Raw genomic sequence first — 23,949 nt, 5'->3', positions numbered from 1 at the left:
ATTACAACCATTCTTACACTAACAGCTAAACTGATTGACTGATTGAAACCTGCCTATTCCCCATCCACTCACACCACGAAATCTTCCTGCTTAACTACCGACTAATCTCCCTCGGGTCCAATCCGTGCTTCCACTAAATCACAGCCAAGTCTTGAACTGCTCCCCACTCCAATCATAATTACTCTATAGGGAGATTCTATTATCCTCAACTCACTTCTTCACCTTCCCCTCCTTAAACAAGACCTCCCCCCAGCAACCTCCTTCTTAAACCACCCTTCTTCCCTCCCCCAATATTGCCGAAGCATTGTCGCCCGTCTACTTACCCCTCTTCCTCGCGCTGGTCTAAACTCCCCCAACCAACCAACCAACCAACTCATTTCGCTTCCCGTTCGCTCACCTTCCTTTCCACCTCATCCTCCCACCCCCTCTTTATCGCCCTCCTCTGTCTACCTCGCAATCATAGCTCACCTCAACTTGAGGTGTGTATGGGCCAATGTTGTCCATGCAGAAATCTCACTCCTATGTGCTCCCTCCATCCGCGACCTACAATAATGTCACCGGTCTCCCTCATGCCATGCCATCGGCCAACCCGGCAGCTGAGCGTCGCGACTCCACCCGCTCGGTCATGTTGACGGACGTCCCCGCCCTCGGCGACTGCCCATTAGTAGACGACTCGTCACTCTCGCACCGAAACAGCATCAGCACCACCGACGGCATATCTAACGATTCGCCCGCCTCGTGGGATGGCGACGCCCCTTCCGATAATTCTCCCTCTGCCGAGGTCGACGTCAAAATTCAAGACGGCTTACACCATCCATTTCCGACGACCGCAGACACCTCGCCGAAAACCTTCCGATTCAACGTGATCGCATCCCACGGCATGGAGGCGTCCATGGACGAGGTCACGCCCAAGATCGAGGAGATAGATGATGTGGACGAGTTGCAAAGCATAAAACCGGTGGGAGTGGAGACATCGATGGCCCATGCGAGTTCTACCCATCCGGATTCCACGGCTGCTCCCGTCAACGTCCCACGGAAACGTGGACGACCGCGCAAACATCCGCTGCCAGCGCCCGGGAATCAGATCAAAATCACCAAGGGTCGATCCAAGACCGGTTGTATTACCTGTCGTCGGCGGAAGAAGAAATGCGACGAAACCAAGCCAGCGTAAAGCTCCCGTCCTCCTTTGACTGGTCCATCCTGTGTCGCAACGGTCGCAGTGGTTAACTTTCTTTCCCTCCCTGCAGGTGTCTCAACTGTCAAAAGAATGCCGTAGTATGCGAGGGCTACCCGCCAAAAGAAATATGGAAGAGTGGTAAGCAGAAGCTTGAGGATGGTAAGTGCACCTTGGACCGTGGCATGCTCGAGCTGCTTTGCTGTGCGTATTTACTACTCCTGGTTGCTTATCCGGCACCTTTGATCCAATTACCTTGACACTTGTGTGAACGTTCTGACTCCCTGGTTCCACAGCAGTTCGCACCCAGAACATGGTTGCCCGCTCTCTACCGCTGCTTATCGACGGCATCGAAACCGAGATTGACCGACGCTTCCTCGATCATTTCGTCTATGGCTTTAGTCGCGTCTTGACCCTGATCAACGATGACTCCAACCCGTTTAAGGAGATCTTGCTCCCTATGGCCACTCAGCACCGAGGTTTGATGCACTCGCTCATGTGCCTCTCGGGATCGCACCTGTCGGGTCTCCATCATGATCCGATGTTGGAGGAGCGAAAGTTCTATCACTACCACCGTGCTATCAGGGATCTCAAGGATAATATCACAGCGTCTTCTGGTACTGCTGAGCAGGACCCTGAGCTTCTTATCGAAGATCCCATAATCGCATCCACGATAGCTCTCAGCTTGAATACCATCTGTGAAGGAGAAACCAAAGGAGAATACCGACCCCACATGGATGCGGCCCGGTACTTGCTGTCGACGCAGCAGCCGAGGAATGAGAAGTTCCGGCAGTTTATTGTCGAGTTCTTCCAGTACCATGATGTCTCCAACTCCATCACTTCTCTGGATCGCCGCCCCGCCCATCTGCAGGGCGGCTTACGGCTGCCTGACTTTGTGCCACACGCGCAGGCAGGGATGTTCCTTGGAGTGTTTGATGGTCTGTTCAATTATATCTCCGAGGTAACTCGGATTCGAGACCGGATCCGACAGCGGTCCAATGAAGGCTACGAGCCTGCGGTTGACTACCAGATTCTCGGTGACGCCGTCTCCATCGACTCCGCCATCCGGGCTTGGGAGACCTCGTATACGCCCAACACGCCGAATTACTACCTGGCACAACTATATCGCCAGTCCACCTGGGTCTACCTGTACCGCACCATCCGCCCGTCCCGACCAAGCGAGAAGATTGCACAGGTTGTGGACGACGGACTTTCTTTTCTGGACCAGCTACCTCAGGATGCAGGTGCATACAGTATTGTGTTGATGCCACTGTTCCTCCTGGGCTGTTCTGCCTTCGTGCCTCGCCAGCGAGAGAGGATCAAGAAGGGCTTTGAGACCCTCAAGGGCTACTCCAATCTCCGCAACATCGAGCCCGCCTTCAAGGTGGTGGAGCGAGTGTGGGAAGTGATGGACACGAAAATGGAAGAAAGTTGGGACTGGGAGAAGATCATCAGCGACATGAACATGGATTTCTTGATTACCTAGGCTATTGGCCGCTTCGATTTGCATCTTGCATAATTTCTTCTTTTCGGTTCGGTCCGGTTGCATGGTCCGTCATTCTTACTGGTGACGATCTTTTCGTTGTTCGATGTATGTATTCCTTTCTTGTCTTTCTTTTTTCTTTCTTTTGTCTTCTTTCTTCTTTACCATTCTTTTCTTTTTCTGGTCTACCGAATGGGCAACAGGACCCAAGGGGATCAGCCCCAAAGCGAGACGGACGGACATGGCGTCAGCGGGCATGGATAGGGGCACAGTTCCGTATACCAACATACCAAAAGGGACACTGGCCGGTGGAAATGGTTTTGAGATGTATTTATATATATGACGGAGTATGCGTCTGATGAGTCGTGATGATATTTCTTCTTTTTTTCATTCTTGTGATACATGTATAAGATTACTGCATTGTATATACAGATAGTTAAGATTATTACGCTTTATCAATCCTTATACCAGGATCAACATTATACCAAATTTGACATAGTCATCCATCAACCCTAGCATTAGCTACAGCAAAATACCCACTAGTCAACTACCCACCTCCGAATGCACCCAACTGAATACTAGCTACCCAATGCAACCTCTAGTTACAGCAGTAGGTCCAAATTAACTTCCACTGACACATACCTGTTCCTGAATATGCTTGCTTTTTTACCCCTTCTTATCATCATCCGTCTCATTTTCTTTTCTTTTTTCCCCCCTTCCCCCTGCATTCTGCAATTCATATGTGTGTGTGTATGGTTGTAGATAAGCTCGCTCCCGCTAATCTCTTTCCCCTCTCGGGATTTGGCTAACTAGTAAGTAAATTCGGGTTGGAATTGGTTGGGCATGAATGAATCATTGCTGGTACTATTTTATTTTATTTCAGTCTAGGAATTTATGGATGGATGGGTTTGGTATGTCGATCATATACATATACCTTGGCTTTGGCTATTGTAAGTGCTGATCTACTTATTTGTAAATAGAGTTAGAATTGTTTTTTGGATGCTATCTAGTAAGGAGCGGAGCTGGAAGCCGAGAGAGAGTGTGTGTGTTATATGGATGATGATCGTGATCGTTGTTGATTTTATGATGTATGTTATTTACCTGGTTTACGAAGGTGGGTAATAACCACGGACTGGTCTATGTTAATGCGTATATCGAATCCAAGGAGTTAAGTCTATTCTATTCGATCTATATATGTTCTCAGGGGGTAAGGTACTATCCAGCTGGCTGGAGTCTGGTCCAGGATGGTCACGTTGGAGTTTTCAGTGTGTGGATCAGGAGAGATGGTATCAATCCATCACTGCATAGTCCCATAGTCAAGACCCGGTTCCTCAGTCGGAATAGGTTGCATGTGCTCTGTTGTTCGAGGGCCGGTGTATCTCCTGTTCATCTAGTCAGTATGTTTCTCTATAAGTCATGTAGAAATAGAATGGTAGCTCACCCCCTCGCAGCAACCCACCACCAAACCAGCGCAAACGCAGCGATGAAAATACCGACGCAGATACCGTAGTTCCTACCCCATCAGTCAGTCCCATCTGAAGTTTTCCTTTCATTAACGGATATAAACGCACATATTCGACACCGTCACCGGCACCGTCGGCGGAAAGAACAGCACCGAGCTGATAAACATCACCCATGTCACCGAGACCCAGTTAATGTACGGTCCCCATCGTCCCAACGTAAACGGTCCTTCGACGAACTTGACCTGCTTTCGGTATATCTGGTGTGCTAGGATCACAGACACGTAGGAGAGGTCTAATGCTGGCGCGGTGATGCTGAAGATCGCGGTGGCGGTGTGGGTTGAGCCGATGGCAATGCAGTTCAGGCAGATGCTGAAGAAGACGACGAACCACACGGCGTTGACGGGGGTTTGGGTGTATGGGTTTATTTGGGAGAGGAAGCTGGGTGGTTTGTGCTGTTAGTTGGGTTCGCTTGTCGGATGAGGGGTGGTAGGGAGCATACGAAGAAAAGGGCAGGGCTTCGTCACGAGCAAATGCGTAGGCCATTCGAGTGTCTGCTAGCATGGCGGAACAGCCGGTGAAGAATTGTACGAGGATTGCTAGACCCCACATGGCTGAACCACCTAGCTTCCCTCCGGCGTTGAGAAAGATCTGGGCTGCTGGGAGGCCGGTGGGGGTGTTGAGGATGCCTTCGTAGTCAGTGAGGCAAAAGCACATTGATATAGTCAGGATCCAGCCGAGTATGCCGGAAACTATCACGGCCCATTGGATGGCTAGGGGGCCTAGGGCTGCTGCGTTGTGGGTTTCTTCGGACATGCTGGGACTATGTGTGAGCGGGTCTGGGTATTGGCATAGATGCAAGGTAGACTCACTGTGTGGTTCCGTCGTAGTCGGTCATTGTCCATGCAACTGAGATGAAGCCTAGTAGGAAGGAGAATACTTTCGATCCCCATCCGGATCCGTCGGTGAAGTGGGTGAACACCCAGGTAGCTGGTTGCTTATCCGGGGTGAACCATAACAGGGAGAAGCAGATACAGAAGGTCGCGGCAACTGGTTGGTCAGCTGTGTTCTAATTACTCGAGAGAATGACATACTATTAATCGGAGCGAACCAAAGGAAGATCTGGTGCAAAGATTTGGTCGTCATTGAGCAGATCACACCCAGTAGGCAGAGCAATATCACAGACAAGAGCACCGTATCCATTGCAGAACTGTCCCGTTAGCTAAGATAGTTGACAGACTACAGACGATGACCTACGGTGAGTATGAATACTCCCCATCCACCAGCTCCGAATTCATACTCGCGCAAGCAAGTAACATCTGGCTGACAGTATAGGCGACACTGGACACTCCCGCCGTCTGGCCGAGGAGGTTACACCAACCCTGTACCCAGGAGAAAATAGGCACATGCTCATCTGGAACTACATGCTTGGTGACAAAGTACATGCCTCCGGCAGTAGGGTATGCAGAGACCAGCTCTGCCACCGAGCTGCCGATACACAAGGCCATGCAGGAGCCCACGAACCAACACCATACTGCGGTTGCCGGGCCTCCTGCAGCCAGGGGAGCTCCGAACGTGGCTGGCACTGAGCCTAGTATACCTAGGATGGAGATGGCATAAGAGACGGTGGACCATTTTGAGAATTCACGTTTCAATTCCTGGACTGTCAGACACCAGATGGGGGGATACAGGCGCTTAGGCCATACCTGTTTGTAGCCAATGCGGGCTAAGAGAAGCTCGTCATTGTCGTGGATGGTGGCCATCGCACTGGAAGCGTAAATATGGTTTCCCGCTAGAGATAAACGAAGCAACGAGAACGAGTGATGGGTTCGTATGCGATATTCAGGGTAGTTCTGTAGATTCCGACCAGTGATCGTCGGGATCAGTCGATGCGGAACTTCACCCGCTCAGTTGCCGATCAAGAGTCGGTGAGAACCCCGCGAGGATCACCACGGACACTGGCGATGAAATTGGGTAATTTAGAGGGTTAACAATGAGAAAAAAGAGATTAGTAGACATCCAACCTAGTGATCATGAAATCGGACGAAGTTCCATCACCAGTCGAAAGGAATTGGAAATCTAGCAGAAGTGGCTGGGAGGGGGGCAGATGCAATAAGATGCATTTCTTATCGGGGCCGAACTGATAAATCCCAGCAAGGGCATCCCTACCTCCAATCTGAGGATAACTTGTCTCAAAAATAATTTCAATCATCGCATCTCGATCGGAAGGGAGTGAAGTTTGCTGCACTAAGGTTCATCTTTCGGATAATTGAACGCAATGCTACGGTAATATCCTGATGTATGATTGAAGAGATAGCTTTTGGGGTTCGGCTGCGTTGAGACGTGTAGATGTCCTGGAGGGCATCCGCATAGAATAGTATATGGGTATATAGCCACTGACAATTAGCAGTGGCGTAACGCTCAATTATAACTCCCAATTTAGCTCAACTTAGTACTCATACCGTATGATCATGGCATGGAAATTGAAGGATTAGTATATCTCCAAGATGGCTGAAGCTGCTGGCTGCAGCAAATAGACGAATTATCAGAACACGCTGCGTGTACATAAACAGTTAATAAATCCAATGCGGCGCAGTGTCTGTGATCACATACAAAGGCTGGCTTGTGTCTTCACAGGAATACAATTCTCTACGAAACGATGATAACTTCCATATACCAGGGTGCACCATATGCATTTAATCGAAAAAGGATGACCCAAACACTGCAGCAAGAGGAATGCCAATTGCTATAAGCTATAAGCATCTTGACACAATATGCTCCTTGACCTTTTCGTAATCACTCAATTAGAAAGGACCCAACTGGCCATTCTTCTCGGATAACTTCCCAATATGCAGCATCCTCCAAGCGTTCTGTCAATGTTCCCTCGACAGATTCAGCGGCACGGAAGTCATCAGATTGAAGACCACCTCTTTTAGAGCAAAGCCGCAGCAGTCCAGCTCTACGATAACGACGCATCTCTTCGCTCTGGGCGACTTGTCTCGTAAGTGGCTGTAAAATGAGAAGATAGAGCGTAGGCGTGTACCAATGGTCCGCCTTTGCAATCTGGATCAGTGTGAACTCCGTGCTGCTGCTCAGAACGGTGACAGAGCCGCTGGTTTCCGTTGATTCAAGGTATTCAGGTCTTCCAAGGGCGATCTGTGCTAGCTCCTTCGTACTTGCTAACGGACCAAGTTGCGTTAGCATTCTCTGCGCCAAACTCACGGGATTCCATCGGGACTTCGAATAGCTGCCGGGTCTAAGACAGACATGCCGATATGGTGCATTCAAAACAAGCTCTGCGCCTTCTATACGGCCAAAGATGTCGTGAGACTTGCGGTAAATCTGGCAATGGGCAACTATTGCAAGATATGTCATACAGTAACGAAAATCTGGAGTGGGCCATTTCAATTTGGCACAACCGTCGGCTCCTACCCAGCTCCACGACGGCCGGCGTTCTTTCGAAGAAACACTAGTCGGAGCAGAGATTTCTGTCCCGTGACAACGTTGAATGCTCCATAGCAAGCCAAATAAGATGTCACCCCTCCACAAACCCGCACAGTACTGTTCTTTCATGTGAGCATGGAACGACTCTGCCAATGCCCCAATCGCCGGCAAGCGATCCTTATCAAACGAGAGACTCCGTGCTGCATAATCTTCTAGTAGCCGAATCCAGCTTTCGTAAGCCGGTTGTGGTGCGTAGTTGCCATCTGGCTCATCTAGTGTAAACCACAGGGGTTCTGGATACACGTCTTCTCCATCGTTAACTTTCTGTGCTGGTTCTCTAGCCTTCCCGGCGTAGCATCTCCAAATCATCTCTTCCTCTGTGTAATACAAAAGTCTTTTCGACAGTAGCTCCTCTTGAAGTGTCCAGCCTCTGGTGGCCCAGCGCGAATGCCGTAACGGCTCCTGGTGATAAAATTGCCTATGACTCTGAAAGACAACAGGATCAACTCGAGACACGTGCTGGACGCTACCGCTACCTTGGTGGCATTGTCGACGCCAAGGAAAATGACTGCTAAAGTACGGTGCCCTTTTGTCTAGAAATCCGTCCTCAGCTGTTCTTGCGCTCGTAGCGGCAATGGTGACAGCCGCATGCTTATAAACGCTGCTCATTTTTGAAGCCTCGGCCTCCCAGTCACTAGGATCATCTTGAAAGATACACAGGGAGTCGACCCATAAGTAACGAATCCCCAGGGCTCTTGTCACAAGAACAGCGTCCCGTAGGGTAGCTGGGAAACCTGCTAGAGACCATCCGCTGCGGAGGTCATCAAAAGATGAGGAGTTGAGAGTAAATCTGGAGTCCCCGCCCCAGCAATAGCTCAAAGCCATCCACTTCGCAGTTTCGCCAATCCTACTAACATGCAAATGAGGCCTTCTGTTTGGTTTGCCGACGTCAATAACGCGTGTGGGAAAGAACGGTGGTCTGTCTTCAAGCATATCACACTGCATATGTTTCTTGTGGCAATTTCTTAGCCATTTGGCCGCCAGTGAGAGACACCGCTTAGAGCCCAGATCAAACGGCAATGCGTTCCGAACGAGACATTCAATGAGATGTGTGTCCTCCTCTGGGATCTCTGCACCTTGTCAACGTTAGCTGTCGTCTTGCAGCCATCGACCTCCCAGGGACCTTACTCTTTGCAATACGTATTTCAAACTCTGCAATGACTCGACTACGACTGTATATCAAATCCGGGATTTCTGACTTTTCAGAATTAGCCATACCTAGAATTAATAATCGAGGGCTGTTAGATGGCCACTCGTTGATGAATTTGTGGATAACAAAGTGCAGCGGCCCTTTATATATCCTGCACGCACATGTATCCCATTCATGACATGCAAAAAAATTGGCGGAGAATACGTCGCTGTAAGATTTTCGAGACCAGAAGTGGCAATGATGTGCCCAAATCGTCTTGCAAAACGTACAGCCAGCTCTCCCGGCATCTTGAAGAGCCATGATGCTGGTATGGTGAGCCTGTATGTCCGCAGAAAAAATATGACGCTGCGACCTCGAATTGTGGTAAGATTGCAAGAGGTCTCGAAGGTCGATGTTTTGACAGGCATCGCAGAAGTTCATCTTTCGCCAAAGAAGAATACTATACTGACAATGGATTTGAGATATTCACGACGAAATTATATCTGAGCCCTTTCACAGCCTCGATATGCTGATGGTTGGGAGACAACTAACCAAGCACATCGTGGACGGTGTGATATCTCCTGAATATTCCAACAGAAAAAGCAATCATGATAGCTCAAGATGAGTTGGGCAGATAGGTACAGCACACACTGCGGGGTGAATGTTTCCTACTGTTTGCATAAAACCTTTTCGACTAGTCCTTCCCACCAACTCAAGTAATCTACCCTCTCAACAGAATTTGTGGATACTATAGAGGGCTTAATTTGCAAAGTCCATGATACGAATAGGAAACAGTTGAAGACCAAAGAGTAGATAAACTTCATAGTTGGCTGTACCTGAGTCCGGGCATCCAGATGGACCAACAGTGCCATACATGTGGCCGCTGAATAAGCAGGCGCTAGGCCGAGAGGGGGAAGCGGCCAAGGCCACGGGTTCTCCTCCGACGAGGAAGTGTTTAGGTGGTCAGTTGCGATTAATTGCTATACTTCCCCTTTTCTTGGTGCAAACCCTTCCCGGCTGTCGTCTTGCAGCATTCAGTGATGGTCCGTGGCTGACAGGGTTTCTCTTCGCCGGTGATCGATCCCTCTGTCCCCTCGTCCACATTCGTTGATTCGCTTCCCCCGCGTTATGAAGCACTATGGCCGACCCCAACATGTATCATACCTACGGCCAGGCTCCGGTGCCTGGTGAAAACCCCTCCGATCCCAATCAAATGCCATATCAGGTGCCTCCGCAAGGCTATCCTGCCGCTGGAGTTCCTCCCGGCCCTTCGCCTCCCCAGCCCGGTGCTGCGTACGGAGTTCCTGCCCCTAATCAACAATGGCCCGCCTATGGCTCTCCCCCGCCAGCACAGCAGCCTCTGCAACAACCACCGTCACAATTCGCATACCAAGCCGATCCGCAAGCTGCCGGGGGTGCCCCTGTGGACCCCGGAATGGCTGGGCTAGCATCCCAGATGAGTGGTTTGGGAATAATGGGAGGTGAAGGAGGAGCGGCCCGGTCAAGCAAGAAGAAGCATCGGCATGCGCACCATGAGATTGCTGGTGCTTCGGCATCCGTCGCGCAACCCTTTGCAGCGGCTCCCCAGGACCCCATGCAGCCAACCTCGCAGTTCCTCAACACCGGCTTGAACCAAGCACCTCGTCCCATCTCGCCCGCCGCGAGCATCCCCGCCCCCTTAAACCCAGCGTTCGGAGATGGTGCCGGGGCAGTTCCGACACAAGGGAAGGTCGATCCGGAGCAGATTCCCAGCATTCCCCGGTCTCGCGATATACCTGCGCAATACTACTTCAATCATGTGTACCCGACGATGGAGCGGCATCTTCCTCCTCCGGCGGCGGTTCCGTTCGTCGCCCACGACCAGGGCAATTCGTCCCCCAAGTACGCCCGTCTCACCTTGAACAACATCCCATCCACCTCCGACTTCCTCTCCTCGACCGGCCTTCCTCTGGGCATGGTATTGCAGCCGTTGGCGCGCCTAGACGGCGAGCAGCCGATCCCGGTTCTGGACTTTGGCGACGCCGGGCCGCCGCGGTGCCGCCGGTGCAGAGCGTATATCAATCCCTTCATGTCGTTCCGCTCCGGCGGAAACAAGTTTGTTTGTAACATGTGCACATTCCCCAACGATGTGCCGCCAGAATACTTTGCCCCGCTGGACCCGTCCGGCTCGCGCATCGACCGCATGCAGCGTCCGGAGCTGATGATGGGAACCGTGGAGTTCTTGGTGCCGAAGGATTACTGGAATAAGGAGCCTGTTGGTCTTCAGTGGCTGTTCTTGATTGATGTCAGCCAGGAATCGGTGAACAAGGGTTTCCTGAAGGGCGTGTGCAAGGGTATTATGGAAGCGTTGTACAGCGAGGAGACGGAGAATCCCGAGGATGAGGCCCCCTCAAGGCGGATACCTGAAGGCGCCAAGGTTGGCATTGTCACTTATGACAAGGAGGTGCACTTCTACAACCTTAGTGTAGGTTCTCGAATCACCCCCTGTCGCTACTAAGCTTACAGTTCCAGGCACAACTCGACCAGGCACAGATGATGGTGATGACCGATTTGGAGGAGCCGTTCGTCCCTCTCAGCGAGGGACTGTTTGTTGACCCCTACGAATCCAAGTGCGTCTCTTACACCATCGTGGTTGAACTATGCAACTAACAAATCTAGGGACGTCATCACCTCTTTGCTGCAGCGCATCCCGACCATCTTCTCTCATGTCAAGAACCCACAGCCAGCCTTGCTGCCCGCCCTCAACGCGGCATTGTCTGCCTTGAGACCAACTGGCGGTAAGATCGTAGGCACGATCGCTAGCCTGCCCACTTGGGGTCCTGGTGCGCTGTCCCTACGGGACGACCCCAAGGTCCACGGCACCGATGCGGAGAGGAAGCTGTTCACGACCGAGCATGCAGGATGGCGTGAGACGGCCGGGCATCTGGCCGAAGCTGGAATCGGACTGGACATGTTCATCGCCGCACCGAGCGGAACATACATGGACGTTGCTACGATTGGTGAGTTGACACGTGCTACCCCTGCCTGACTACGCTAACGTTGGCAGGCCACGTCCCTGAGGTAACCGGCGGTGAGACCTTTTTCTACCCGAACTTCCACGCACCTCGCGATATCCGCAAGCTCTCGAAGGAATTGGCGCATGCGATCACGCGAGAGACGGGCTACCAGGCCCTGATGAAGGTCCGTTGTTCGAATGGACTGCAGGTGTCAGGCTATCACGGCAACTTTGTCCAGCACACGTTCGGAGCCGACCTCGAGATCGGAGCCATCGATGCCGACAAGGCTATCGGAGTGGTGTTCAGCTACGATGGAAAGCTCGACCCGAAGCTGGATGCCCACTTCCAGGCAGCCTTGCTGTATACTTCGGCTAATGGCCAGCGTCGGGTGCGGTGCATCAACACCGTGGCTGCAGTGAATGAGGGTGGCATGGAGACGATGAAGTTTGTGGATCAGGACGCAGTGGTCGCAATGGTGGCCAAGGATGGTATGTTTGCTCTGTCGGCAGGAATGACAAATGCTAATGAAAACTACAGCGGCCTCCAAGACCCTAGACAAGTCCCTCAAGGACATCCGGGCAAGCGTTTCCGAGAAAACGGTGGACATCTTCAGCGGATACCGCAAGATCTTCTCCGGATCTCACCCTCCCGGACAATTGGTGTTGCCAGAGAACCTGAAAGAGTTCTCGATGTACATGCTCAGCCTGATCAAGTCGCGGGCTATCAAAGGTAAGACCGCTCAATTCCCTTTTCGCTCACCGTCAATCGGAGGAACGCGGGTGTCTGACAGCATGCAGGCGGACAAGAGGCGTCGGACCGACGCATCCACGACATGCGGATGCTGCGGTCCATCGGGTGCACGGAGCTGTCACTGTACCTGTACCCCCGCATTATTCCGATCCACAACATGCAGCCGACCGACGGATTCCCCAACGAACAGGGACAACTGCAAGTGCCCCCCTCGCTGCGGGCCAGCTTCTCCAAAATTGAGGAAGGCGGGGCGTACCTGGTGGACAATGGGCAGCAGTGCCTGTTGTGGCTGCACTCACATGTGTCGCCCAACCTCCTGGAGGACCTGTTCGGTGAGGGCCAGACGTCGCTGCAGGGGTTGAGTCCACAGACCTCGACGATCCCAGTGCTGGAGACGCATTTGAACGCGCAGGTGCGCAATTTACTGCAATACTTCTCAACGATCCGGGGATCCAAGGCCGTGACGATCCAGCTGGCGCGGCAGGGTCTAGACGGGGCGGAGTACGAGTTTGCGCGGATGCTGGTAGAAGACCGCAACAACGAGGCGCAGAGCTCGGTAGACTGGCTGGTACACATTCACCGGCAAATCAACCTAGAGCTGGCGGGGCATCGCAAACGCGAGGACACAGCGGGGGAAGGTGGGTTGACAAGTTTGGCGGGTCTCCGAGCGCCATATTGGTAGGATAGAAGGGGGGAGGTTGAATACAGGGTACAGGGAACATTTCTACACATATTTTGGTTCAAGAGAAAGAATTTGGAAGAGAGGGGGGTGTGTTCCAGAAGCGGCAGTGACTTGCAATATACCACGGTTGAGAAGAGCGTTGACAGAAAGGGTTCAGTTCCGTACAGTTTGGATTCTTGGGATCCTTTTCAGGGTCTTTTTCTTTCTCACGATCAGACAATGCCCAGGAGGCAGCAGTAGCAGTAAGCAGTACGCAGTACGCAGTAGTAAGTAGAAAAAGGCAGGTATGGCGTAATAGTAGTATGGTGCATGCGCAAGTGTCTGTGCCACCACGATCACACCATGTAAAGAGAAAAAAGACGTACAATAAAGAGGCAACACCTTCCCAGAAAGGATAGGCACACGAGAAATCCAAGAAGAGCGGGGGGGCAATGAGGGGGTAAAGATTCTTAGCAGGAGGGGAAGAAAGAAAGAGAAGACCACAAAATCTAGATGGGCACAACGTTCTAGACTTCTAGACTTTCCACCCAAATCGAAGACTTTTCTCTACAAGGGAAGAAAATCGGGAAAAATTAGAATAAGGTCGGACTAGGTTCGGAGACTAGAATTAGTTTAGTAGTTTAGTGGGTGAGTGGTGGTGGCCTAAGCACAGCAACAGTGTGTTATGTGTGGTTCATCTCCACCAGGTGAGTTGAACTGAGATTGCGTAGGCATTACTGTCGTTGGTGGATAATGGATTGATTACTCAGTTTTTTTTCTCGGACGAGCAGCGAGCAGCGAAAAAGAACAGGCAAGGCAGGACAGACGAGCAAGCGAAGAATTCCGATCCGTGGATTTGGTTGGGAGGGACAGTGCGTTCTTTTTCTATTCGCCCCATTGCCATTGCCATTGCCATTGCCATTGAACTGGGGACTGAGTGGAAGTTCTTTGATCCACCGCCAGTCAAATCAGTCAGAGTTGACTGGTTCCGAGAGAGAGTCTGGAACGGTGCAGGCAGGGCTTGTGGGCACACACTATTTTATTAGTAATAGGTGTTATTACCACGCATCGGGATAGGAGGGCTGTGTATTTCCACGGCCTCCGAGATTTGGTACACTACTTTGACTTTTTTGGGCCCAGGGAAAGGCGAACTTGGGGTTTTGTGGAGTGTCAGTCAGTCAGTCAATGAATGGATGGATGGATGAAAGAAGGGAGTTGGGTCGGTAGGTCGGTAGGTAGCTGCCATGCTGGTGTGGTTAGGGGGGAAAGGGGAGTATTATTGAGTGCCTATTTTTGGGATCAATATGAATTAGTTAGTACTTGACTCCGTATTATGGCTGAGATTCCATTGTTAATATTAGGGTCGGGATTAGCATGGATTTGAAAGAAGTGAGAGATTCTAGACAAGTATCTATTATGTATCTAGTGGATGGATCGAGGTCTAGATGGGTGAATATACTTAGTGAGTGGACAAGGGACAAGGTAGTACTAGTCAGTAGGTAGTGATGAGTGTATTCCAGCAGTATACTCTGTAGTACTGTAGAGTGTACAACACCCACTGCAGGCGCTGTCAGCACCCACACCACCACTACCACAATGCTCCATCAACTAACTACCTACGGAGTAGTTGAACGGAATCTGCGTATGGCAGATGGCAGTGGATTCCGTCTCGTGGCGTCTCCAGGAACTTGTTCTCCACCTGCGCCCAACTTCCAGCACAACTTGGAAATCAGCGAAAAGGCAAAAAGAAAAAAAAATCAAAATCAAAACCAAAATGCAATTCATGGCTCGCCAGGGACAATCCAATCCACGTCAGTGGCCATGTGGACCCCAAAGTCGAACAAACTTTTTACCCCTGCGCCTCTGGCGGCGATTCGTTGAAACGGCCAGGAACAGCAGCAAAAGTAGTGGTGACCACTAGCCGATCTCTTCGCCGACGGTTGGATGCCTTGCCGCCGCAAAAAGCTATATAAGGATGCATCTCGCTGCACCTTTTGCTTCCTCTTCAATCCATCAGCAAATCCACTGACACTCTCTTGATCAGCTTTGTCTGACCTGTCATTCTCTCTCTCTTTTTGATACATCTGATATTAGTCTGTCGATCAGACTAGTCTGCCTTCCTTTTAGTCCTCTCTCTTTTGGACTTTTACCAACTACTTCGTTCTTCTGAACAATCACAACAAGTCAAATCTTTGACAACAAAACCAAAAATCTCATCTTTTCGAGTCAATCTCTTTTCTTCCACTACAACAATCGAAATGTTCTTCAAGACCATCCTCACTGCCGCTCTGGCCACCGCTGCCACGGCTCTTCCCCACTCCTTCAGCAACAACATGGTTCGTCGCAACGGTACCTCTTCTGGCTCCGGCGGCGTCTCCATCTCCAACAACATGAGCAACACTACCGTCTACGCGTGGTCTGTTTCTGATAGAGTCAGTAACATGCATACCCTTTCTGCGGGCGGTGGTAGCTACTCCGAGTCCTGGCAATCCAACGACAACGGTGGTGGTATCTCCATCAAGCTGTCCACCACTGAGAGCCAGTCCGATGTCCTCCAGTTCGAGTACACTCAGGATGGTGACACCATCTACTGGGACATGTCCTGCATCAACCTCGGCAGTGACTCTGCTTTCACCAAGTACGGTTTCTCCGTCACTCCTTCCGAGGAGGGTGACAACTGCCCTTCTGTCAACTGCGAGGCTGGTGACACTGAGTGCGCTGAGGCCTACCTCCAGCCCGATGACAACGAGGCTACTCACGGCTGCCCCATTGACACTCAGTTCACTCTTACTCTGGGTTAAACGGATCCCTCAAGCAATCAATCAATTGGGATCTAACAAGAGATGGATGGAATGGAGTTTTTCTTTTTTGGAATATACCATGGGTCGGATGGGTTTTGGTTTTGAAAGTTCTCATGTATAGATTGACTTGATCTGCCTCCTGGATGAGTTGCGCACAAGACAAAGCAGAACAAACACAACACACTCTCTCTTTCGTGAATCACACCTACACCTTCTGGGTGGATTTCGCTTGCTGTGCTATGCGGTTATGTATGTAGTGATTTGAGATCACATGAATTATGCCTATAGACTTGCTTCGATAGAAGAAAATCAAAAAATCATCAACAAACAACTTTCGTCCTTACTCTAGACAACCTTCTACTCGAGACAACCTTCTACTATTTTCTTCTATGGAGAAGTGGTATACCTCAGAAATACCTATACGAAGTCCTTTGATCAATAATTGACATTGAAATCAATGTCTGACCTGTCAGAAGTATAATCGGTGTAACTGTCCCCTCAATTAATTGACTTACCACTTACCACTCACAAGATCAATATTACTCCTCCAGAAGGAATACAACCAACCAACCAACTAACAAACCACTCTGTCACACCCCCCTAATCCCTCCATCATCCCTACAATTACACACATCGAATAATCTTCTCCAGATTCAAGAATACTAACATTCCCCATTCAAAGTTCTGACAACCCACAACCTACATACTATACATGTACACCCTCAATCTGACAGATCAAATACCCTAATTCCAAACAAACCTACAGAATGAACAAGAAAATCAATAGTTTAATAGCTTAATGCAGGAACTATTCACACCTACTTTTTACTTCCGAATTCACCGTACTCTACATACACACAACTTCCCTCCAGGCAAACACACACAAGTGACTCACAAAGTGACCCCTCCCTTCCTCTCCCACCTACTTACCAAATAACCTGTAGAGGAACACAGCACCTACGTAACTACTCCGTGGACAGGCAAAAATCAGCCACAGTGGATCCCCCTTGAAGACTCCATCCAAAAGTGGGGCCCCGAATCGCAAACTGAATGGGCGGCCAGCCGGCCGGTGGGCAGGCGCCTCTTCCATTTCCATTTTTCCCAGCCCCAGTTCAGACAGATTTCATCGATTGGGCTGGATCCCGGGACCCACACCCTTTCTTCTTTCTTTCTCACCGATGAATTGGGTGTTTCAGACTTTCTTTTTCTTGCTGTCGCTCGGCTGAGAGGGGAGGGGAGGAGGGGTGTGTGTGTGTGCCCGACAAGGATATTGAGGATGACACATGCTGTGGTAAACTAAACAGCCCACTATCGTACTGTGCATGATTCTTCTGTGTGGTTAGAATTATTAATGTAGAAATACAAGGATGATTTTAAACTGGATTAGTTACTGTGTAGAGTATCCCACACGATGATGGGTGAACATACTACGGTACAGTAGGAGGCAACTTGGGCGGGATTCTCATCCTCCCATGTGCCGGTTCTTACCACGCACACACGCTCTCTCTCTCGATCCGTAAATACAGCGTTGTACTACAGAGTATAGTAGGTGGTTGTGTGTGAATTGGGTTCTTCAATTCCGCGGTTGGTTGGTTGGTTAGTTGGTTAGTCACCTACGAGGCAAAAAAGAAAACGGGAAGAGAAAATAGAAAATGGAAAATGGAAAAAGAAAGAAAGTGGCGCAATACGTAAGTACCAAATATACCGAAGAACACGACAGACACAGACAAAAAAAAGAGTGATTGGCCAGTTAGGCAGCCATTCAACTTGCACTTTCACAGAATGGAATATTATTCCTCTGTAAACAATGATAATAATCCTACCACGCACACATAACATTAAGTGAACACTTCCTAACCGCTGAAGAACCCAACCAAGCAACGATGAACACCAGCGGTAAAACTGCCCTGCCCTACCCCCCCATTTCTTCAATATGATTGGCCACTACGCCAACCTTATCCTTTCATGGATTCCCCCACATCCCATTGGTCAACCGCGGATCCGCCGCATTGTCCATTCAAGATTCAAAGATCGATTCCCGTTTCGATTGATTTTTGGGCCGTACTCCACCACCAGTCAATGGACGTTTACGTATGTCATGGTTTGTTCAACCCATTGTGCTTTATTCATCCAATGAGAGTGTGTATGTTTGATGGTTGACGTGGTGGGTGTCACCAACTGCTGGATGGTGCTGATGCTGAGTGGGGGTTTAGGTAGGTGTGTTTTGGATGTGTTTCACAATTTACCCCTCCTCCTAGTAAGTAGTAGTAGTAGTACTTCGTCTATTGTCTGTCTATGACTTGTTGCTTTGGTGGTTGGTGCTCTGGATAATGGTCTTTCGAGGTACTATTGTAAGTGGTGGGTGGGTGAGTGTGGTTGTGGTGGGGGGAAATGGAATGGATGAGATTATCCGACGGATCCGAGAGAATGCCGCCGTGATGAGGGGAACCCTGCTTGCCTCTTCTTCTTCTCCTCGTTTATTGTTGCCTTGATGGATATTCCCGGATGGATGGATGGATTGATTACTACTGTAGGTTTGGTTGGGATCACGATCTGGTTGTTTTAACAAACAAAGTTGACGGAGTACTTGCTGTGTACCTGTAAGACAAGTATCGCTCGCTGCTCGCAATCAAGGAATGGCAGGTTCCACTTCCAATTGCTAAGGGATTGGAAAGCTGACATCTGAGACAGATTGATCTCATTGTGAGTAATTAATCTCACTAGACACTTAGTTACTGGGTAGATGGATAGATACCTCAGGCTGAAAGTAGTCACTTGACTAATACTATTTCCAACATATACAGGGACCTGTTCAATAGCTACTAGTACGAAGTATACTAAACCGACCACCACACCAACTCTAGACTAATAATAATAATACTCCCCCTGATTCACTTACACCAAAACCCTACCCACCTATGTATATACCATATACCATCTACCAAAAATATCTACTCCTACAATCTGGACTCCTACACAAAACTACACACTATCACCATCTGACACAACTAGTTCCCGCCTCCTGGCCTGGCCCTTCCCTAGATCATAGTTCTAGCCCTTCCAGAAACACCCTCCCGCGACTATTGATTCAATTTCGGGATCTGGGGCAGGAAAAGGGGGTAAGTAACATACTCTGTAGTACAGTAGTCAAGAATGTGGCTTGACGGGACTAAGACATGTCCATTTATAGTATACTTATAGTAGATAGAAGATGTGTATTAGTGCACGATTTCATGATCAACTACTATACCACTACAATGATGTGACAAGTGCCATTGAGTTATAATGCTGACTTACAGTAGTATATACTACCTGCACGCTCAGCTAATGGGGCGAATTACACAGTGCTATTCGGAGGATTCGGCTGACGGGCCAAAGTCATGGCATGCATACTACGGAGTACATCTCATAGGTATAGAGGGTAAACGGATATTTTATGTCTTGTTTTAATCTACTGGGTTGGCATAATCCAACATCAGACGAACCGGTTCTGGCAGCACCTAACTCCCCGACACAACAGCCAATCCTTCATAAATCTTCTGCTTCACAGCCAAGAAACTCCCTCCTCCTCGTCCTAGGTTCGTCGACGCCGCAGACTGCGCGGATGCTTCAATCTCAATCCGCCCCGTCGCCGACTTCCGCACTGCCACCATCCCATCGATAAGGAGCGTTCCCTCGCCCCTGAATTCTGCCGTATGTCCAGCCCCTTGCATGATCTTGCGCAAATCTGCCAGCCGCAGGTCGCCCACATGGAGCGGCCGGGTCATGGACCGCGTCCCCGCCGCCATGTTGACCGGCAGCACATCCAGCAGTGGGTATACCTCGGACTTGTCGGCTGATGGTTTGGCCCCCTCTGATGGTGCGTTCGTCGCAACCTCGGTGCTACCTCCTTCGTCCTTCTTCTCCTCCTCCAACAGTTTCGGCTTCTTGCTGGGGTTCTCTTCTGTAGAATCCTCCAGGACGGCTTGTTCCGGCCCCCGCAACTGCGCCGTCAGCGTAACCACGCCCAGGCTGCGTACGTGCTGCCACTTCAAACGCCGGACCAGGTTGTTGCTCAACTTGACCATCCATGCGTTCGTGTCGACGCTGGCGTCAACGACTTCGCCGTTGACTGGCGTGAAGATGACTGCCGAATCCGCGGCCGAAACATCCATTCCGGATTTGGCTGCCAGGAGCTTCTGGCATTCGGTCGCCAACGCGGTCGTCTCCTGTTTCATGCCACCAACCAGGATCAGCTTCCGGGGCTGGATGAGTGGGATGAGCATCTCCAGACTGCGCTTGTCGTGTAGTCCTGTAAAGTCCACGTATGCCAGCCGGGCATTGATTGTCAGTGTAGCCTTTTCATATATTGCCTTCGCTGGCCCTTCGAAGCTCTGTCCTTCCACCTCATCCTCTGAGGATACCGCGGCATCCACTTCGCCGTCTTCGGCGAGGCTCAGTTCGTCAGCAGTGCTGACATCCCGTTTCTGCGCATCGCCAAGCGCTTGCCGTTTGGCGCCACTGCCCGACAGTCGACGTCCGTGGGGCGCTGTTTCGTCCCAGCGACGTTTCTGCCCCAGCTTGGTCTGGGAGTCAGTCCGGCGCTGCTGCATGTCGGCCTCCTCACGTTCCTCGGCACGGAGGTACTCCTCAGGCCGGATGAACTCGCCATACTCGTCCCCCTTCTTCCGCGGTGCCACATACGGGAACATGCGCTCGCGACCTTTCTTGCCTCGTACATCGTAGTCGTAGACATTCTTGCGTCGTAGAAGAATGTTGACGCCAAGGTCTTCATCGCTGAGGCCGAGCTTGTTTCGGTTGGAGTGTGCTAAGGAGGTCGAGAAGTTCAGGACGCGACCCTGCTGTTCCGTCTCCGAGTCTTCTGATGTAGAGCTGGACCGGTCATCGAGGGCGTCGGCGGCATTGTCAAGATTTTCTTGTCCTCTTGCTTGTGAGGTATCTTGAAGTTGTCGTTTCGTGGCCAGATACTGCTGGTAGAGCAACTGCTCGCCTGCGTCCAAAGGCGCACGTCGCACATCCGTCCAGGAGAGGTCCCGGCCTCCGCTGTGCACCTGTTCCAGCATCTCGCCATCCGATGCCTTTTCCAGAGCGACGCCATCCTTCCGTTCTTCATACCACTGCCAGATCATACTGCCGAGCGTCTTCCTGTGGGTGCTTTCCTGGCCCTCCGTAATCCTCTCCTTATGCAAAGGCTCCGTCAAAAGCAGCAGGTTGTTGGCACCTTCCGCCACCAAACGAAGAGAATCCTTTGCGAATCCCCAATCCAGCGACGTATCGGAAGCCAGGATGACCTTGGGCTTCTGGTCGGACAGAATCTTTTCTAATCGCTTTTTGCGTTCCAAGATTCGGAGATGTTTGAATGTAAAAGGCCCCACGCCCTTCCCTTCTGCCTTGCCCTGATTCTGACCTGCACGTTGGCCTTCTGTATTTGACTGACCAGTCGCTGCATCCACACCCTCAGCCGCCTCAAACTCTCGCACGATGTTCTCGTCCATCCACTCCAGCATACTCCTTGCCAGTCGCATCGTAGTATTAGCTTTGCGGCCGGCCAGGTACAGTCCGGCTCCTTTCAGTATATCGTCACCCTGGCCAGAGCCTGCCGCATCGCGCCAGGCATGTTCCAGTGCATAAGCCAGCTCCAGCACACGAGCGCTAGTATCCGTAGGAATCAACACTGTACCACCCTTGGCGATGGTGCTCCGAATCATGTCCAGCAGCAAGTCATCCCGTTTCTTCCTGCCTCCGGGCAATGCAAACCGTTCGCCTCCCCTGGTGCTGCATACCAGCGCCGTAGGTTTGCGCAGCTGCTCAATGACCTCCGTTCCACTAGCACCGGAACCTCCAAACCAGGCAGCGCCTGCGACGACGCTCTCTCGAGCTTGGTTCCAGTCGACCGCATAGACAATTGACTCCATGCCATGTTGTACATGCCATATCGTACCACCAACGGTATGTCCAGCGTTGTATGCAGTCAGCGTAAGGCCGTTCAGGGGCGGGGAGAATGGTGACGGAAGCGGTTGGTGTGGTTGTGAGTATTTCAAAGGGTGTATCAAAGAGAAGTACCGGGCGATTTCTTCGGCGGTAGGAGGTTGGAGGAGGATGCGCCCGGCATGAGTAGCTTCGGCGCTTTCATCGCCTTCGGCCACCGACGCAGCAGCTGATGCTGCGGCCGTAGAAGCGCCGGGCTCGGAGATCGAGGCTTTGGGTAGAAATGTTGCGGCTAGCGGAGAAGAGGCGTATAAATCCTGTAGCAACGTGCGACCGAGCGCAATGACGGGACTCGTAGCGTAGACGGGGATTTGCGTGAAGAGAGGGAAGGTCTTGCAGCAATGGGCAAAGGCACCGATATGAGCGGGTGTAGCGTGGGTTAGAAGAATGAGCGACAGGGTCGGAACATGTCTATCATTATCTTATTAGAAGACTGACTCCTCCGTTAGACATACAGGACTGCAGTGGTAGCTCACTTTTCAAGTTCCTGCAGGTCGAGAGGATCAAAGGTGTCATCCCAACCGACGTCCACAAGAATCTTGATTCCTCCATCAAGCTCGAGAATCGATTGTGAAGCCTTCGATGACGCAGACTGCGCGCCGAGAAGGGGGGTAAAGGTGAACATCTTGGCTTGGAGATTCTCGTGCGCGGCGATCCCAGGAGAGCTGCAGTTGAGGCTGTCGCGGAGACTCGGGAAGCGCTCTCACTTAGCTCATCGATCCAGAGGGGGTAACGACGAACAGATGCGCGACCAGTTGGCGATTATCGTAACATATCCAGACTATTGAGCAGCAATCACTAATACGAAACAATGGCTGAGTGCGAAGGATGCTAATGCCGCTGATTGTTTGGTCGACATCGGCAGACACAAAGCAGCATCACATCACGGGTCTTGTTTGTCCGGTTTGCAGTATTTTCTTTATCGGGTAATCATAATGCAGATCATTTATATATTACTATTGTCGAAGTATACAAAGACACAAACAATAACAAACATGGTGAATAATGCTACAAGATATGCTAAATACACACGGAAATATGCTTTGCCCCATTTACTTCAACCTTTCTTAGTCGCTTTTGCAGCCTCTTTCCCCTGGGACCTGGCCATGGCCCGCGTTTGCATTCGCCGCGGTGGCGATGCTGGTTCTGCTTCCCCTGCTGCAGGCCCCGTTGATGCTAATGATCGTACTGAGCGTGTCGACCGTTTTGGTGCCGCTGAGCTTTTTGGTGCTGCTGAGCTTTTTGGTGCTGCTGAGCGTTTCGGTACTGCCGATCGTTTGGGTGCTGCTTCCTCTGCTGCAGCTCCTGCTGATGCTGGTGGCCGTGGTGTGCGCGCTGAGCGTCTTGGTGATGCTGAGCGTGCTGGTGGTTCCGAATTCTCCGGTTCCGTAGCCCTCTTCCTCTTCGTCGCTTTCGCTTTTCCCTTCTTTGCTGGTTCCACTTGGGCTGGCGCTGGCTTGGGTAGCGTAGGCGGAGCCCTAGGTATCTGCTCAAGTTGACCTGGAGCCAGAGCAGAATGCAAACTGCTTGGGCTCACTCCGCCCCAATTTCTCATCCGGTGAAGTATATCTCGAGGGTAATATTCATCATAGTGATCATGCATGTATTGCGTGCTGTCAATTACCTTGGAAATTACTCTTGGAATGATTGGTCCCTGAACTGGCGGTCCCTGAGCAGATGGTCCCTGAACCGGTGGTCCTTGAGCAGATGGTCCCTGAGCAGGTGGTCCCTGAACAGGTGGTCCCTGAACTGGCGGTCCCTGAACAGGTGGCCCTTGAATAGGCGGCCCTTGAATAGGCGGTCCCTGAACATGCGGTCCTTGAACATGCGGTCCTTGAGCAGGTGGTCCTTGAGCAGGTGGTCCTTGAATATGTGGTCCTTGAATAGGTGGTCCCTGAATAGGTGGTCCCTGAATAGGCGGTCCCTGAATAGGCGGTCCCTGAATAGGCGGTCCCTGAATAGGCGGTCCCTGAATAGGCGGTCCCTGAATAGGCGGTCCCTGA

General features: G+C 51.0%; 8 protein-coding genes across 8 annotated transcripts; 5 read left to right on the top strand and 3 right to left on the bottom strand.

Moving 5' to 3' along the window:
- Nucleotides 1-502: 502 nt before the first annotated feature.
- On the top strand, nucleotides 503-1,171 carry BO85DRAFT_492394 (Zn(II)2Cys6 transcription factor domain-containing protein; the record flags this gene model as incomplete). The annotated part of the gene is made up of 1 exon (XM_025663773.1): nucleotides 503-1,171. The coding sequence occupies one exon, from the start codon at nucleotides 503-505 to the stop codon at nucleotides 1,169-1,171; it is 669 nt and encodes a 222-aa protein (XP_025511213.1).
- A 301-nt stretch (nucleotides 1,172-1,472) lies between these two features.
- Nucleotides 1,473-2,968, top strand: BO85DRAFT_453385 (fungal specific transcription factor domain-containing protein). The gene has a single exon (XM_025661041.1). The coding sequence runs from the start codon at nucleotides 1,488-1,490 to the stop codon at nucleotides 2,658-2,660; it is 1,173 nt and encodes a 390-aa protein (XP_025511212.1). The 5' UTR covers nucleotides 1,473-1,487; the 3' UTR covers nucleotides 2,661-2,968.
- An 849-nt stretch (nucleotides 2,969-3,817) lies between these two features.
- Nucleotides 3,818-6,239, bottom strand: BO85DRAFT_523838 (amino acid permease). Its single transcript, XM_025665382.1, has 8 exons — nucleotides 5,824-6,239; nucleotides 5,375-5,775; nucleotides 5,212-5,327; nucleotides 4,990-5,167; nucleotides 4,620-4,934; nucleotides 4,229-4,558; nucleotides 4,099-4,170; nucleotides 3,818-4,039 (listed from the first exon to the last, which is right to left on the bottom strand). Exons 1-8 carry the CDS (start codon nucleotides 5,878-5,880, stop codon nucleotides 3,955-3,957), a joined length of 1,554 nt encoding a protein of 517 aa, XP_025511211.1. The 5' UTR covers nucleotides 5,881-6,239; the 3' UTR covers nucleotides 3,818-3,954.
- Nucleotides 6,240-6,913: 674 nt separating this feature from the next.
- On the bottom strand, nucleotides 6,914-9,071 carry BO85DRAFT_382014 (HET domain-containing protein; the record flags this gene model as incomplete). The annotated part of the gene is made up of 2 exons (XM_025656450.1): nucleotides 6,914-8,697; nucleotides 8,750-9,071. The coding sequence occupies 2 exons, from the start codon at nucleotides 9,069-9,071 to the stop codon at nucleotides 6,914-6,916; spliced, it is 2,106 nt and encodes a 701-aa protein (XP_025511210.1).
- A 606-nt stretch (nucleotides 9,072-9,677) lies between these two features.
- Nucleotides 9,678-13,392, top strand: BO85DRAFT_453382 (Sec23/Sec24 family protein). Its single transcript, XM_025661040.1, has 6 exons — nucleotides 9,678-11,214; nucleotides 11,262-11,359; nucleotides 11,409-11,749; nucleotides 11,797-12,234; nucleotides 12,284-12,475; nucleotides 12,544-13,392. The coding sequence occupies exons 1-6, from the start codon at nucleotides 9,889-9,891 to the stop codon at nucleotides 13,176-13,178; spliced, it is 3,030 nt and encodes a 1,009-aa protein (XP_025511209.1). The 5' UTR covers nucleotides 9,678-9,888; the 3' UTR covers nucleotides 13,179-13,392.
- Nucleotides 13,393-15,227: 1,835 nt separating this feature from the next.
- Nucleotides 15,228-16,348, top strand: BO85DRAFT_162463 (putative extracellular thaumatin domain protein). Its single transcript, XM_025654242.1, has one exon. It carries the CDS (start codon nucleotides 15,416-15,418, stop codon nucleotides 15,956-15,958), a length of 543 nt encoding a protein of 180 aa, XP_025511208.1. The 5' UTR covers nucleotides 15,228-15,415; the 3' UTR covers nucleotides 15,959-16,348.
- Nucleotides 16,349-19,371: 3,023 nt separating this feature from the next.
- On the bottom strand, nucleotides 19,372-22,773 carry BO85DRAFT_406446 (cleavage polyadenylation factor subunit CFT2). Its single transcript, XM_025657335.1, has 2 exons — nucleotides 22,423-22,773; nucleotides 19,372-22,357 (listed from the first exon to the last, which is right to left on the bottom strand). The coding sequence occupies exons 1-2, from the start codon at nucleotides 22,569-22,571 to the stop codon at nucleotides 19,459-19,461; spliced, it is 3,048 nt and encodes a 1,015-aa protein (XP_025511207.1). The 5' UTR covers nucleotides 22,572-22,773; the 3' UTR covers nucleotides 19,372-19,458.
- A 279-nt stretch (nucleotides 22,774-23,052) lies between these two features.
- BO85DRAFT_492387 (uncharacterized protein) lies at nucleotides 23,053-23,445 on the top strand (the record flags this gene model as incomplete). Its single annotated transcript, XM_025663772.1, has 1 exon — nucleotides 23,053-23,445. The coding sequence occupies one exon, from the start codon at nucleotides 23,053-23,055 to the stop codon at nucleotides 23,443-23,445; it is 393 nt and encodes a 130-aa protein (XP_025511206.1).
- Nucleotides 23,446-23,949: the final 504 nt, after the last annotated feature.

The sequence above is a fragment of the Aspergillus piperis genome (assembly GCF_003184755.1).
Source record: "Aspergillus piperis CBS 112811 unplaced genomic scaffold BO85scaffold_25, whole genome shotgun sequence".
NCBI classification, from domain to species: Eukaryota; Fungi; Ascomycota; class Eurotiomycetes; order Eurotiales; family Aspergillaceae; genus Aspergillus; species Aspergillus piperis.
Note: the sequence above shows the minus strand (reverse complement) of the source record. Positions and strands in the feature narration are given on the sequence as shown.

Excerpts from the sequence above, each read along its gene's own strand:
- BO85DRAFT_453385 (XM_025661041.1), top strand. The coding sequence starts at position 1,488 with ATGGTTGCCCGCTCTCTACCGCTGCTTATCGACGGCATCGAAACCGAG.
- BO85DRAFT_523838 (XM_025665382.1), bottom strand. The coding sequence starts at position 5,880 with ATGGCCACCATCCACGACAATGACGAGCTTCTCTTAGCCCGCATTGGC. Across the intron at positions 5,168-5,211 it reads TTGGTTCGCTCCGATTAATA|TTGCCGCGACCTTCTGTATC; the intron begins GTATGTCATTCT and ends CTGACCAACCAG. Across the intron at positions 4,935-4,989 it reads GACTACGACGGAACCACACA|CATGTCCGAAGAAACCCACA; the intron begins GTGAGTCTACCT and ends ACATAGTCCCAG.
- BO85DRAFT_453382 (XM_025661040.1), top strand. The coding sequence starts at position 9,889 with ATGGCCGACCCCAACATGTATCATACCTACGGCCAGGCTCCGGTGCCT. Across the intron at positions 11,750-11,796 it reads CATGGACGTTGCTACGATTG|GCCACGTCCCTGAGGTAACC; the intron begins GTGAGTTGACAC and ends TAACGTTGGCAG. Across the intron at positions 12,235-12,283 it reads CGCAATGGTGGCCAAGGATG|CGGCCTCCAAGACCCTAGAC; the intron begins GTATGTTTGCTC and ends TGAAAACTACAG.
- BO85DRAFT_162463 (XM_025654242.1), top strand. The coding sequence starts at position 15,416 with ATGTTCTTCAAGACCATCCTCACTGCCGCTCTGGCCACCGCTGCCACG.
- BO85DRAFT_406446 (XM_025657335.1), bottom strand. The coding sequence starts at position 22,571 with ATGTTCACCTTTACCCCCCTTCTCGGCGCGCAGTCTGCGTCATCGAAG. Across the intron at positions 22,358-22,422 it reads GACCTGCAGGAACTTGAAAA|ACATGTTCCGACCCTGTCGC; the intron begins GTGAGCTACCAC and ends AGATAATGATAG.